The 14,154-nt window shown below is 44.4% G+C and overlaps 1 protein-coding gene across 1 annotated transcript in view; it reads left to right on the top strand.

Moving 5' to 3' along the window:
* Positions 1 to 14,154, top strand: part of EPAS1 (endothelial PAS domain protein 1) — a 128,530-nt gene that overhangs the window by 84,084 nt on the left and 30,292 nt on the right. The window contains 4 exon segments of the mRNA XM_028724834.2: positions 2,602 to 2,753; positions 4,257 to 4,341; positions 7,171 to 7,289; positions 7,403 to 7,605. Of these exon segments, the coding sequence (XP_028580667.2) occupies positions 2,602 to 2,753; positions 4,257 to 4,341; positions 7,171 to 7,289; positions 7,403 to 7,605 (559 nt within the window).

Here is a 14,154-nt window from a genome sequence, read left to right as displayed (position 1 = left end):
CTTGCATGAAATGTGCATATTTTAATTTACAGTCATACCTTGGGTTGAAGTAGCTTCGGGATAAGTATTTTCAGGTTGTGCGCTGCGGCGACCCGGAAGTAACAGAGCACATTACTTCCAGGTTTCACCTCATGCACAGACGCGGGCTGCATTCGCTTCTGGATGTGAACGGGGCTCCGGAACGTATCCCGTTCGCATCCAGAGGTACCACTGTATACGGAAATTCAGAAAGGGTCCATTTCGCCATAGTGGAAAAGACTGTGAGCAAGTGATCAGCCTACCTGTTCAGTCGGCTTTGGTTGCCAACCTGGATGGCTTTAAAAGAGGGTTAGGCAAATTCATGCACAATAAGGCTACCAGTTGCTTATCGTCACGACGCCTTCAGTATCAGAGACAGTACCAGCCTCTGTATACCATTTGCTTGGGATCACACAAGAACATGAGAAGATCAGGCCAGCGGCCCATCTACACCAGTAGCCTGCTCTCATAGTAGCCAAGCAGATGTCCATGAGAAGCTTGCCAGCAGAACCTGAGTGCAGCAACCCTCTTCCCTCCTGCGGTTTCTGGCAGCTGATACCCAGAAGCATTACTGCATCCAAGACAGAACTTGACTAGTCATCACTTAAAGCCTCATCCTCCATCTCAGGCAGGAGAGTACAATTGCACTCATGACCTACTTGTGAGCCTCTCATAAGCATCTTATTTCTTTATTTTTATGTTATTGTATAGAAGCAGGCGGAATGACTGCTCATGTCCAACTCTGGTCAGATAGCTTTTCGGGAGGGTTTTGTTGTAGGGGAAATGAAATCGCACCCCTTTCTTCCTCCCCTATTAATGCTAATTGCTGATTTCCTAACGAAGCATGTGCAGCTCCAGTAGTTAAATCAAGCAGTGACTGCATCTGCATGGAGTTCCTTATTCAGCTAAGGATGCATGTGTAAATATGCCTGGTTACACATGCATTTCCTAGTAAGATTGGGGCGATGGCAAATTTCTATAACTCCAGCATTTTTTCTGTTTGTTTATGGGAAGTAGGTCCCAAGTGAGTTCAGTGAGTAAGGGCTATAGCAGGTAAGTGGCAAAGGGTCCCATGTTCAGTTCCTGGGATATCTAGGAAGGACTGGTAAAGACTTTCCTCTGAAAGCCCTCCTGAAATTTGCGGATGACACCAAACTGGGAAGGGAAGCTAATGCCGCTGAAGACAGAATCGGAATTCATTATGACCTTAACAGATTGGAGAACTGGGCCCAAACTAATAAATTTCCATAGGGACAATTGTAAGGTTCTGCACTTAGGCAGGATGCACAAATATAAGATGGGGAAACACCTGGCTTCCTAGTAGTACATGTGAAAATGATCTACAGTGGTACCTCAGTTTATGTACTTAATCCGTTCCTGAAGTCCATTCTTAAACCAAATCCGTTCTTAAACCGAGGCGCACTTTCCCTAATGAGGCCTCCCGCCGCCAATGCCCTTCCACCATTCGGTTTCCATTTGTAGACCGTGGTAAAGTTCGCAAACCGGAACACTTCTTCCGGTTTTGCGGAGTTTGTAAACCAAATCATTCGTAAACAGGACTGTTCTTAAACTGAGGTACCACTGTAGAGGTCTTAGTGGAACACAAACTTAACATGAGTCCAAAGTGTGATGCAGTAGCAAAAAAAAGAGCGAACGCTATTCTAGGCTGCATCAACAGAAGTATAGCGTCTAGGTCAAGGGAAGTAATAGCACCACTCTATTCTGCCTTGGTCAGACCACACCTGGAGTACTACATCCAGATCTGGGCACCACAATTTAAGAAGGATATTGACAAGATGGAATGTGTGCAGAGGAAGGCAACTAGGGTGATCAAGGGTCTGGAAGCCAAGCCTTATGAGGAACGGTTGAAGAAGCTGGGCATGTTTAGCCTGGAAAAGAGAAGACTGAGAGGAGATATGATAGCCATCTTCAAATATCTGAAGGGCTGTGTCACATGGAAGATGGAGCAGGCTTGTTTTCTCCTGCTCTGGAGGGCAGGACTCAAACCAGTGCTTTCAAGTTACAAGAAAGGAGTTTCTGACTAAATATCAGGAAGAACTTTTTGACAGTCAGAGTTGTTTGACAGTGGAACGGTCTCCCTCGGGCGGTTATGGACTCTCCTGGCTTGGAGGTTTTTAAGCAGAGGTTGGATGGCCATCTGTCATGGATGCTTTAGCTGAGATCCCTGCATTGCAGGGGGTTGGGATAGATGACCCTCAGGGTCCCTTCCAACGCTACAATTCTGTAAAATTTTTCTCAGCCAGTTTGTAGACTATGCAGCACTACATGGGCCAACAGTCGGACTCAATATAAGGCTACTTTATGGGTTCCCAATGTCAAATCAATGTGTGCAAGATTGTAGCTTTGTTGCTTGAACTGCTACAATATTATAATTAATGTACCTTTTTCTATTGCTGTTGAACTGCATAAATATCCAGTAAAAGCAAAGCCATGAACTTTATATCAGATAGGGATTTTGGTTGGGATTTGCTAGCATACTGCTAAGCATCATTTCTGATTTATTTTTATTTTTTTGTCTCTTCATTTTGGTCCTCCCCCTCCGCTCCCCACTCCTTTGTGCAGTCTGTGGTGACAATGAGAGTAAAATAGAGCCTGACCAGCAGATGGACAACTTGTACCTGAAAGCTTTGGAGGGATTTATCACTGTCATCACACAGGATGGAGACATGATCTTTTTGTCGGAGAACATCAGCAAGTATATGGGCTTGACACAGGTGAGCTGTTTTCTACGCATCTCACGTAGCAGGTTGGATGATACTGTGATGCTTATTTATTAAGCTTGTATATTGCCCTTCAGCCGAGGATCACAGGGTGGTTTATGGTATAAACCACCATACTGCGGGACTTGACATCGTTCCGCAGGGCCTGCAAGACAGAGTTGTTCCACCAGGCCTTTGGCCAGGGCACAGCCTGACTCCCTCCTTCCGCAATCTTCGCGGAGCTCTGGCCCAATGGTTGCCAGTGGTTTAATTTGAATTAATTTTATAAAGAATGATTTTAGAGTGTTGTGTTGTACTGTTGTACTGTTTTATTGTTGTTAGCCGCCCTGAGCCCAGCTTTGGTTGGGGAGGGCGGGATAGAAAAATTTATTATTATTATTATTATTATTATTATTATTATTATTATTATTATTATTAAACTTTGCTTCTTCCTCTACTTCGTAGAGCTAGTTTGTTAAATGTGGCTTAGCAAAAGCTTCCTGCAAGTACTCTAAGGAAGAGAATGATGGTGCCTTTGCTATTCTGGGATTAGTGTGGCTGCAAAGGTTTTTTAGTCCTGAAGAGGCCAGGCTTAAGGTCAGAGGGACCCAAGAGGAGATTTAAATGTGCACAAGTGAAACATGGAATATGCAGATAGGCCTATTTGCTTGCTCAGCAGGTTGCAGCTCCATGGTTGCTTTTAATACCCAAGAAAGCAAGGGAAATATTCTTCTATGCCACAGTGGCTGTGAGAATCTTAATAGCTTCGAACTGGAAGGGTGGGAAAATATCATCAAAGATGGAATGGCAACATAAATTAATGGAATATGCAGAGCTGGCTAAATTAACGGGGGGAAATGAGAGACCATACAGACCAAACGTTTATTAAGAAATGGGGTATATATAAAAAGTACCTTAAAGACTGTTGTAATAGCATGATGTCTGTGGCAGCCTTCGATTAACTTCTATGATATATTGGTTTTGTATAAGTACAATATTTCTGATAATTAACAACAAAATCTGAGACAAATAGTGCACTAAGTAAAAGAGCATATAAAGACATAAGGAGTTGGTGGGAAGTCGTCGGAACCTTAAGAAGCTTAGCAAAAAAGTATAACAAATATGTATAACCTTTTGTTATCCTTGAATAATAATAATAATAATAATAATAATAATAATAATAATAATAACAACAATAATAATAATAATAATGTGACTTGCAGGTGCTTTAAATAAATATCGCTAAAAAATGATAAAAGATTATTGTTGTCACTACCATCAGGCCATAAAGTGGGAAGGAAATATAAATACTTAATACATAATACATGTACAAAAACGGCTAGAGTGTTAATTTTCAATGAATAGTCAGGTGCTATCTAAAACATCTCTCTAAAACACTTCTCAAAGTTTCTTGTCCTGTGGTGCATTTTGGGAACAAGGGGATCCAAAATACGTTCCCAGCATAAATTCATTTTCGCAATCCCATTATTTAATCTGTTTGTCTTGATGGTCAAACAGGTGGAGCTGACCGGACACAGCATTTTTGACTTCACTCACCCATGTGATCATGAGGAAATTCGAGAAAACCTGAGTTTGAAAAATGGTAAATAATGTTTTTTTAAAAATAATAATAATAATGCAACAACAGTATTGCAGTGTGCTTTGTGCATCATTTATGGAGCAGTCTCCCCAAGAAGACTTGTCTTTAATAATATATTTTGGTGCCAGGCAAGGACGCCTCTTCTCCTGGGCATTTTATTGTTAATTTTCTTTTTTGCTGTTTTGTGATATTTCAGCCAGCTGATTGCAGTGATCATTTTAATGTTGTTGGAGAGGGGGGGGGGCTTGATTTTGGGAGGTATATAATTTTTCTAATCTATAATTCTAATCTATAATTTTTAGTGTTTCATTTATGTTTTTAAAGTCATTTTTAATATGAGCAATTCATCTCCCTTCTGCTATAAGTCGTCTTGAGAAGTTTTGAGGCCTTTAAGGCAATTAACTAAAAGTATTAATGAATAATAGAAAGATTTGTGTGTCTCCCCAAGCACTTCGCCTGTCTGAACCTCCAGACTCGAGACCAAATGCACTGGCTGCTTCTCCTGGGGAATTTATTGCAACCAGGGAAGTATTTTCTTTTTAGAAAGTGTAAGCTAATGCCAACTGTTATGTGGCACTAGGGCATTATCTCTAGGAGAAACTAGGAGGGGGATTTGAGTTCCTATGGTCACTCCCTAATTCCCCCTAGCACAAGGAGATGGTAGCTGCTGTGCCAGGAAACACATTTCACTCTTCCAAGAGGATCTGCTTTATAGGGCCTTGGGGATTCTGAATTTGGAAAACGAAGGAATTATCTTATTAAGGTGTTGGCTTCTGCCTGCAGTGAGCAGAGCTGACGGTTGGAGAATTTGAATCTACCGTCTGTTCCAGATCTCACCCAAGATGCATCCTGAGGCCTAAGCAATGGCTGAAGTGTTTTAGGATACAGTACATGGAGCAATAATTGCTTTGAACAGCTTTCCCCCACCTACTGCCCTGCAGATGTTTTGGACAACACCTCCGCCCCAGCCAGCATGGCCAGAGGTGCTAAAGGCTGCCTTAAAACAGGGATGGGAAGTTTGTGGCACTCCATCTACTGCTTGGCTGCAGTTCTGATAATCCATGACTATTTGCCATGTTGGCTGGGGTAGATAGGAGTCCATATATTTTCCCATCGCTGCTTTAGAATGTCACCAGTTAACCTTCACTGCAGCAATGCCAAGCAGAGAACTGTTCTAGGGAGATGATAATCAGCTGGTTTCTCAATCAGCTGCACAGAAACTTTGTAGAGTAATCGAAACAACAGATAACAGGGTGGATCAAATAATCTGCTAACCTGTGGACAAAGTGTTTATCTCTCTTGCGCTTCTGAGCTTTCTTCCCCCTCACTGCATCATGTGATGAAATGAGCATCTTATCATGTGATAAACTGCAATCCTCATGGGAATCGCATTGTTCTCTGAACCCACCCAAACTGTTCTCAGATTAAGTGAGTGGTGCTGATGAACATGGCTTCACCAGACTGGATGGTCAACATGCCCAGAACAAAGAGGGGCAGTTTTTACACAGGGATTAGCATATTTATTTAGCAAAATTTATATACCTGTAAGTTGTTTGCAAGGATTGTTAAAATTGGCAAAGAAAACAGTTAAAGGGAATTAAAAACATTTAAAGGTAACAGTAAGAAGGAATAAAAGATGCCAACATCTATGTTTGGATAAAAAGGTAAAGGACCCCTGAGAAGTTAAGTCCAGTTGCAAATGACTCTGGGGTTGCGGCGCTCATCTCGCTTTACAGGCTGAGGGAGCCAGCATTTGTCTGCTCTGCAGACAGTTTTTTCCGGGTCATGTGGCCACCATGATTAAGCCGCTTCTGGCGCAACGGAACACCGAAACCAGAGCAGTGCACGGAAACTCCGTTTACCTTCCCACCGGAGCGGTACCTATTTATCTACTTGCACTTTTTGGGGTGCTTTCAAACTACTAGGTTGGCAGGAGCTGAGACCGAGCAACGGGAGCTCACCCCATCATGGGGATTCGAACCACCAACCTCCTTATTGGCAAGTCCGAGGCTCAATGGTTTAGACCACAGCGCCACCTGCGTCCCACATGTGTTTGGATATGCTTGCCTAAATGTAAATATTTTAGGCAGGCTACTCTCTGGACTTGGTCTTGTAGATATGACCAGAACCTACACAGTGCTCCCAATTTTCATTCCACGGGGCTGAGTACCATGGTCAACGGTAACAAAAGCTGCAAAGAGATCAATAAGCAAGGTCACACTCCTCATGCCCTGGTCAAAGTCATCCATCAAAGCAACCAAGGGCAACTTAGCCTGAACCCAGATTGGAACAGATCTAAATCATAGTCATCAAAGATTGCTTGCAGCTGTCTCCCATCACCTTCCCCCAAGGGGAGATATTCTTGACTGGTTGGTAGTTATTCCAGTCCAAGGGACTGTTTCTTTAGGAGTGACAGCACCACTGTCTCTTTCAAGGCACCAGGAACCAGCCTCCCATGCAGTGAAGCATTAACCATGCTCTGTACCCAACCAGTCAACCCCCTCTGCTAGATTGACTAAGCCAAGAGAGTCAGAGGGCATGTGGTTGGACATAGAGCTGCCAGCACCTTGTTCACATCAGCTGACTGCATAAGCTGAAACTGATCTCACACCACACCAGTGATTTGGCATTAGGGACTTCATCTGGAACTGCCAAGGTCACCCCAAAATCGATTAACTTTATCCTCAAAGTGTGTAGCTAGTTGATCATAGCGGTTTGGGGAATGTTCCTACTCTGGTCCTTCTGAAATAACTTTGCTGGCTGGTTACTAGAGCATGCAACGGAAACTGCAAAACAAGCCTTAAAAAAGAATCTTGTCCACATTTTTCTCAGGTCCAGGCTTTGGGAAAAAGAATAAAGAGGTGACCATGGAGCGGGACTTCTTCATGAGAATGAAATGCACTGTTACCAACAGAGGCAGAACTGTGAATCTAAAATCGGCCACATGGAAGGTACTTTTTTTTTAACGTATGTCTTTTGAAAGATTTAATCTACTCAAGTTGCTTTGTTTTTTTAAAAAAACCAAAACCCTTGTATTAGTACAAATAGTTTCCTTATGTTTCAGGTTTTGCACTGCACTGGACAACTGAAGGTCTACAATACATGCCCTCCTCATGCTCTCTGTGGCTACAAAGAGCCTCTCTTGTCTTGCCTGATATTAATGTGCGAACCCATTCAACACCCTTCCAATACTGACATCCCCCTGGACAGCAAGACGTTCTTGAGCCGTCACAGCATGGACATGAAATTCACCTACTGTGATGACAGGTAAAAAGACCAGCCGTTTGCTTATAATGCCTCTCCAGCGTGATAAATTGAGAGGCACTGTGGCGTTTGCCTCCTAGGTGGCTCATAAGGAAAGGGTTAAATAAGTGTGAAGTGACTGGCCAGAGGGAACCCAAGGGGAGTAGTTAGAGTGAGAGTTGGAAGTTGGAGAAGGAAGAGGGAGGATAGGTCTGTGGGTTGGTCAAGTTGTGTTGAGAGAGAGTGTGAGGAACTGTTAGGTGGAGTCAGATAGATAGTTGGGATAATCAGTTTGAAGTTGTTAGGAATGTATAGGGCAGTAAAGAAACTAAGATTAAGAAACTGACAAGAAAAATTAACTGAAACCATAAACTTGTTCATGCTTATAAAAATAAACTTGGTTATTTGTTAATGTTAACAACTGTCTGGACTCCGTGGGTGCCCAAGAGAAACGGGTTGGTGGCAACAAAGAAAGCAATCACAGTGGTGGCACAGGGATCAATAGACCGTCAAATGTCCGGGGACCCTGTGTGATCACCACAGGCACCCTTCTTTAAAGAATATTCTTAGACACCAGAGCAAAACGCAGTTACTGTCTTAGGCAAACCCCAAAGGAGACGTGTGGCTCGATAGGGAGAACAGTACCACCAGGACTAGAAAAACCCATGGCAAGTAAAAAAAAAAAGGAGGCCGATGCAAAAGAAGTTAAACATATCCTCACTTCTGTATAGATATAGCTGCTAAACATTTTAAGCTGGCTGCTGGGAATTCAAAGTATTTTTGTCTGGTCTTGGTGTGCTTTAGCACAACACTGTTCTTCCCTTTTGGAGAGTTTTGGAGAGTTTGTGCCTGCCCTGTATAACAATATCACATTAGCCCCATTTGGGCATGTGGGTAGGGGGCACAGGGGGTACACTTTGCCCCAATATCCCCATCCTACAAGCTTTGCCCTGACCTTCCTGCATTGAGCAGAAAGATCTGAAGTGGGCAACTTCTGCTCAACTAGGAATCCTGATCATACACCTGAACCAGTTGATATGGTAAAAAGTCTAAAAGGTAGAGGCGATTCCTCTGTCCAGCCTGTGTTTTATGCAATGTTTCCGTGAGAATAAACCGCTGTTGCCAACTGAGCACCCTCCAGACGTTTAGGACTACAACTCCCATCACCCACAGCCAGCACAGACTTATTACCTACTCCCAACATGGTTGCGCTGCCTGCGGCTGATGGGAATTGTGGTCCAAAATATGTGGAAGGAATCCGATTGGCAAAGGCAAGACTGTGCAAGTTGTGAGATACCCAAGTCAAATGCATCTGGCCAATTCATGTATTTTGTAACTTGCCTTGGCAATGACTTCTAGTCTTTTTTAAACAAAAGGAAGTCTCTTGTGGCATCTGAAAGACTAACCAATTCAACATGTCGAAAGCTTTTGTAGGCTACTGCGTAAAATTCAGCAAGCCCTGCTCACAAGTTGCAGCAGGCCTGATCTAAAGCATCCGTCTTGGCGCTAATCCTTTCCTTGCAATCCTTTTGTTTCTCTTGCCATTCCAGTACTCCCAGCAATGCCAGGTCAGGCTTTCCTATTGCATCATGGGATTTATTTATATAATTTAACACAGGGCCTAAAAATCCAACATGGGCCCTTGAGCATTCTTTTTGAGATCAACCTAGGAAAGACAATGGGACTGTTCATGTGCTGTCTGAGTTAAACATTTGCAGGAGTTCAGCTTCCGTGAGAATATTTCATAAGGCCTGGAAATAAAGAGGGCAACATTCAGCACTGCCCTGAACCCACCATGAGAGGAAAAAAGAAAGTTGAGTGGTTGTAAGGAAGATTTAAACTAATGCTCTTATGGCAAACAAAGGCGACTTGTGATGGGGATCAGAATATGCTTTAGGATTTGGCATAGTAAATATCCCGCTGCTTAAAAAATATGCCCTGAATCTGTGTTGGATGTGGGAATAAAGCAATGCAAGTCTGCACAACACACACACACACACACACACACACACACACACACACACACAGTGTTTTTCATAGAAATAGAATGGCCATGGCCTGTCCTACCGTTAGACAGAATGAAGTGACCAGTTCAGGCAGTGAATCTGGGACATCATGAAAGGGCAGCAAAGAGTTATTTAATTTCATATTGTCTTTTTACTGCCTCAGAGGGAAACAGACTCCTGTGGGACTTTCTGCCCCAAGTCCCAAAATAAATCAACTAGCTTTGTGTGCTGTGTACTTTTGAGTGAGAGGGGTCTGTGGGGTGAGTCATTCACTGCTTTGTCTCAGCCAAGCAGCAAAATGCCCTGGCTGGCCCTGAGGATGCTTACAATATGGTAAAAGGAAGCTGCAGTCCTAATCTTATGAGCATGTCACAGAATGGCACTGATTCTAAATTAATCTGGAAAATTATCAGGTAAGGGTTGTCTGAATGTAGCCTGGATGGTGTTGGACATCGTCATCTCTCTACAGTGGTACCTCTGGATGCGAACAGGATCCGTTCCAGAGCCCCGTTCACATCCTGAGTAGAACGCACATCTGCGCGTTGCGATTCACCGCTTCTGCGCATGCGCGTGACATCATTTTGAGCGTCTGCGCATGCGCAAGCGGTAAACCCAGAATTAACACATTCCATTACTTCCGGGTCGCTGCGGAGTGTAACCTGAAAACGCTCAACCTGAAGCATATTTAACCTGAGGTATGAGTGTATTATTATGAGTATGATTATGATTATTAGAATTTATATACCGCCCTATACCTGGAGATCTCAGGGCGGTTCAAAGAATAAAATCAAGATATAAAACCACAAAATACCTAATAAAAACAAAAACAACCCAATAGCCCCCCCCAAAAAAACACATTTTAAAAGGGCATAGGATATAAATCAGATCAACCAAAGGCCTGACGAACCTCCCTGCAGATGAGGAGCCACTGCAGAGAAGACCTGTTCTCATGGTGCCGCCCTCCAAACCTCTCAAGGAGAAGACACACAAAGAAGGGCCTCAGAAGATGATCTCAGGGTCCGGGTAGGTTCATAGGGAAAGAGGCGGTCCTTTGGGTATATCTCAACCTTAGTTAGCATAAGAAGCTCAGTCGGTAGAGTGTGAGAGTTCATCACAGGCTTGTGGGTTTCGGGCCCCATGTTATGCAAAAGATTCCTGCATTGCAGGGGGCTAGGTGGCCTTTGTGGTCTTCTTGAATTATACAATTCTATGTTAAGAAGAGGCTACTGCATTGGGCCAGGGACCCATCTCCTCCAGCATCCTGTTCCCACAGTGGCCACCCAGATGCCTATGGGAAACCAATGGCAGGATTCGAACACAGGAGCCCACTCCCTTCCTGTGGCTTCCAGCAGCTGGTATTCAGAAGCTTTTCTGCCTCTGATTGTGGAAGCAGAGCATAGCCATTTGGGCTAGTAGCCAGCAATAGCTCTCTTGTCCATGGGATCTGTCTAATCTCCTTTTAAAACCATCCAAGTTGGGGGACATCAGTGCCTCCTGTGGGAACAAGTTTCATCGTTCTACTAATTTTATGAACATCTGTCATGGCATCTCTGACTTGCCTTTCCTCTAAACCCCAAAGTCCCAAACGTTGCAGCCTTTCCTCCTCAGGGGAGTTGCTCCATACACTTGATTGTTTTGGGGGTCCCCCTTTTTCTGAACCTTTTCCAGCCACTGACAGGGAGGGTGGTTGATGAGGAAATAATAATAATAATAATAATAATAATAATAATAATAATAATAATTATTTATTTATACCCCACCCATCTGGCTGGGTTTCCCCAGCCACTCTGGGCAGCTTCCAACAGAATATTAAAATACAGTTATACATCAAACATTAAAAGCTTCCCTAAACAGGGCTGCCTTCAGATGTCTTCTAAAAGTCTGGTAGTTGTTGTTCTCTTTGACATCTAGTGGGAAGATGTTCCACAGGGCGGGTGCCACTACCGAGAAGGCCCTCTGCCTGGTGACCTGTAACTTGGCTTCTCACAGTGAGGGAACTACCAGAAGGCCCTCGGCGCTGGACCTCAGTGTCCAGGTAGAACGATGGGGGTGGAGATGCTCCTTCAGGTATACTGGGCCGAGGCCGTCGAGGATAAAATGGGAGGTCCCTGCTTGCACTGCCGCAGGCTCTTTGGAGGAAATGTGAGGGGGCAAACAAGCCTTCATCCTAAACTGAAGCAGAACTCCCTAAATCCAGCAGGGCAGTTCTGGTAAGCTTGCTTAGGGTTGCAGCCTGGCAGCAAGAGGTGAAAAGAGCAGCCCGCCCAATCTGAATGGGCACCAAGAGGGGAAAGGATATGGGCCAGCCAGATAAGTGTTTTCCTCCTGCGGAAATGCCCTGGCAGGCACTCCCAGATCAGGAAGAGGTGACGAAGAACAGGGAGTGAGGCAAAATCCTCAAAGTCCCTTTATTAAACAACGTCAGCAATGGATATTTGTCCCCAAAGCCTCGTGGTTTGTCAGGCAGTGCTGGGAAATAGGCTTTCGTTGTCATTGTGCAACGCTCAGGTTTTTCCACTTGCTTTCCCATAAGCTAGGATGCCCCATTTTCAAACACAGCACTAAAACTGCGTCTGCTGCAAATACAATTAATAAATCCTTCTAGATTAATGAACTCTGCAGCTGACCAGCACTTCCTCCTCAAAGCAGAAATAATCCTTCCCCTTAACCTGCGATGTAGGGTTGCCGTATTTCAAGAAGTTGTTGGGCTTTTTTTAAGGGGATTTCGCCCCAAAAAGGCAAAGAGTGATACTCAAAACACACACTTCCTGGTTCTGTTGGCAAAAACCCAGACATTTCTCACCATGGAAGTGAGAACTACTGGAAGCATTTGGAATGCAACAGTTAGTAAGTCTCTTTCGTCAAGCATTTAAACTGAAGTTAATGTTGAATCCAACTTTAAAAGCAAATACTAGACCAGGTCCACAATGTTGTTTTTCTGATTTTGGTTTAGTGAGAGCCAAACTAAGGCAGATCGTCATAGGAATCAGAATCAGACCGTTTGTCCCTCTAAGCACAGCATTTGTCATACTGACCGGCTCCATCCCTCTAGGGCTTCAGACTTTTCCAGCCATACCTAGAGATGCCAAAGATTTAACCTGGGACCTTCTGCATACAAAGCACTGAGCTATGGTCCTTCCCCAGCAGGTGCTCCTGCTGACAACTTTTAAGACCCCTGATTTCTTGTACTTCTGCAAACCGTGGGGTTCCCACAAGCTGTGGAGGGTTCCCTCTTCTGCATGGGTGCTGCCCATGTTTTGCCCAGATGCGGATTTGCATTCTGAGAATGAGCTTGCTATTAGTATACACTGCCAGACAGACAGCGAGCAGTCTGAGCTTGCAAAGCATGTGCGTAAAGTAAAGGGACCCCTGACCATTAGGTCCAGTCATGACCGACTCTGGGGTTGTGGTGCTCATCTCGCTTTATTGGCCGAGGGAGCCGGCGTACAGCTTCCGGGTCCTGTGGCCATCATGACTAAGCTGCTTCTGGCGAACCAGAGCAGCGCACAGAAACGCCATTTACCTTCCCGCCAGAGTGGTACCTATTTATCTACTTGCACTTTGACGTGCTTTTGAACTGCTAGGTTGGCAGGAGCAGGGACCGAGCAATGGGAGCTCACCCCGTTGCGAGGATTCAAACCACGACCTTCTTATCGGCAAGCCCTAGGCTCTGTGGTTTAACCCACAGTGCCACCCGCATCCCTGGTGATCAACCGATTGCAGGGGCTTGCAAAGCGCTGTGCAGAGGGCTTTGTATATATGGCATCAGACACAGGGCAGGAGGGCATGACTTGGCCCACATGGCCTTGCAAACTAAATGGGTGGCCCTGGCAGACTTAATTAGGTTCTCGACCACTGGTATATACTGAATAGGCAGCATGCAACAGATTAGCTGCTGTGATGCTCCCCTGACCATGTGGCAACTCACCCATGAGTTGGAGTCATTCAAGGGGGAAAGCTTTCCCAAGGGAAAACTATATCAGATTTCAGCTTGCAGGCCATGTTATGCTTGTTTATTGCTTACCTACATATTAGTCCATTGCTTGAAGGATAGCAGGTTGCCTAACACATCTAACACGACTTTCTCTCTCTAATTAGCAGCTACGCGCCTTTTTGAAATATAGACGTTGTTAGAAAAATGCAACAAGTTCCTGCAGGAACGGTGGCTAAAACCACATTAAAAACAACAACTGGTTATTTCATTCCACTATTTGTAAAAAAACTGTTTGATTCCACTATTTGTTTGAACTGGGGCCATCTTCAGAACTAAGTTCATGTTCCTGTGTGTTTGTGAGAGGGAAATAATCTTACGTGTGGGTTCAGTTCTGTTACTTTTTTATAAGTTAACAGGACATGGGTACCATTAAGGAGAGTGAGGAAGTCATCTCCAGCAACAGATGGTATGGGGCATCAGCAAGATGTTGGGAGAATTGTGTGTGTGCCTTGGGGGCCTGACCTGCATGCCATAAACTAGCCTGCTGTCCTCAGGGATGTAAGAAAGCAGTGATTTCCATTCTGGCCTGCGTTTGTCACAATCAGCACCGTTTCCCTTCCACTGCAGTTCGGT

Source organism: Podarcis muralis, chromosome 3 (assembly GCF_964188315.1).
Source record: "Podarcis muralis chromosome 3, rPodMur119.hap1.1, whole genome shotgun sequence".
Lineage (NCBI taxonomy): Eukaryota > Metazoa > Chordata > Lepidosauria > Squamata > Lacertidae > Podarcis > Podarcis muralis.
This window is presented reverse-complemented; position numbering and strand designations above follow the sequence as displayed.